We start from the raw sequence: 741 nt of genomic DNA, 5'->3' as shown, positions 1-741 counted from the left end.
TGTCTCCATCCAGGAGATGCCCTCTGTGTCCGTGCTGGATTATGCTCTGCCCCAGAGACCCCTCCAGCCCCGGGATGAGGAGAGGGACCCCTCAGAGAGGGCCCTGCCCCGTCGTTCCTCCTCCCCTGTCATCGGGAGCCCCCCAGTCCGGGCTGTCCCCATTGGAACCCCCCCTAAACAACCTGCTGTCCCCAACTTCAACCAACAGGTACCTTCCTTCCGTTGGTTCTGGGGGTGCTGGCTGGTCCCCAGGGAGCTGACAGTAAATGGGGTGTGTGTGGGTGTGGAAATTGTCCTCTTCTCCTTAGATCCTGTGTCCCAAGCCTGTCCACATCCGAGCCAACATGCAGCAACGTTACCCAGCTCCCTATGGAGACAGGATGTCCCCCAACCAACTCTGCAATGTCCCGGTACCCTCCTTGTCACCCCTCAACCCTGCACCCCTTTGGGGGGGTCTCCCAGCCTCCCCAGAACCAATCAGTGACTGGAGCTCCCTCTTCCCTTCATTTTTCTCCCCCATCCCTGCATTCCTCTCTCCTGGGCCACCCCTTCCCCCACAACGTCCCTCCTGTCCTCACCCACCTGCAGAGAGCCCAGCTGCTCGGAGGAGCCCAGGTAAACAAAACCTTCCCCTGCTTTTCCAGACCCCCCCACCCTGAGCCCCGCAGCCAAGATCCTATCTTTCCTTTCCTGTGGCTGTTGGAGCCACCCCCCATGGCTCTTTGTGCCTCCCTGTGCCCC

The 741-nt window shown here is 60.9% G+C and overlaps 1 protein-coding gene across 1 annotated transcript in view; it reads left to right on the top strand.

Annotated features, from left to right (window-relative positions):
* Positions 1 to 13: 13 nt before the first annotated feature.
* Positions 14 to 741, top strand: part of PATL1 (protein associated with topoisomerase II homolog 1 (yeast)) — a gene marked incomplete at its 5' end in the record, with an annotated part of 6,161 nt that continues 5,433 nt past the window's right edge. Inside the window, 3 exons of the mRNA XM_009996651.1 lie at positions 14 to 208; positions 309 to 409; positions 525 to 615. Coding sequence (XP_009994953.1) covers positions 14 to 208; positions 309 to 409; positions 525 to 615 — 387 coding nt within the window. The remainder of the gene's footprint in view (positions 209 to 308; positions 410 to 524; positions 616 to 741) is intronic.

The sequence above is a fragment of the Chaetura pelagica genome, unplaced genomic scaffold (genome assembly GCF_000747805.2).
Source record: "Chaetura pelagica isolate M959 unplaced genomic scaffold, ChaPel_1.0 scaffold2584, whole genome shotgun sequence".
NCBI classification, from domain to species: Eukaryota; Metazoa; Chordata; class Aves; order Apodiformes; family Apodidae; genus Chaetura; species Chaetura pelagica.
This window is presented reverse-complemented; position numbering and strand designations above follow the sequence as displayed.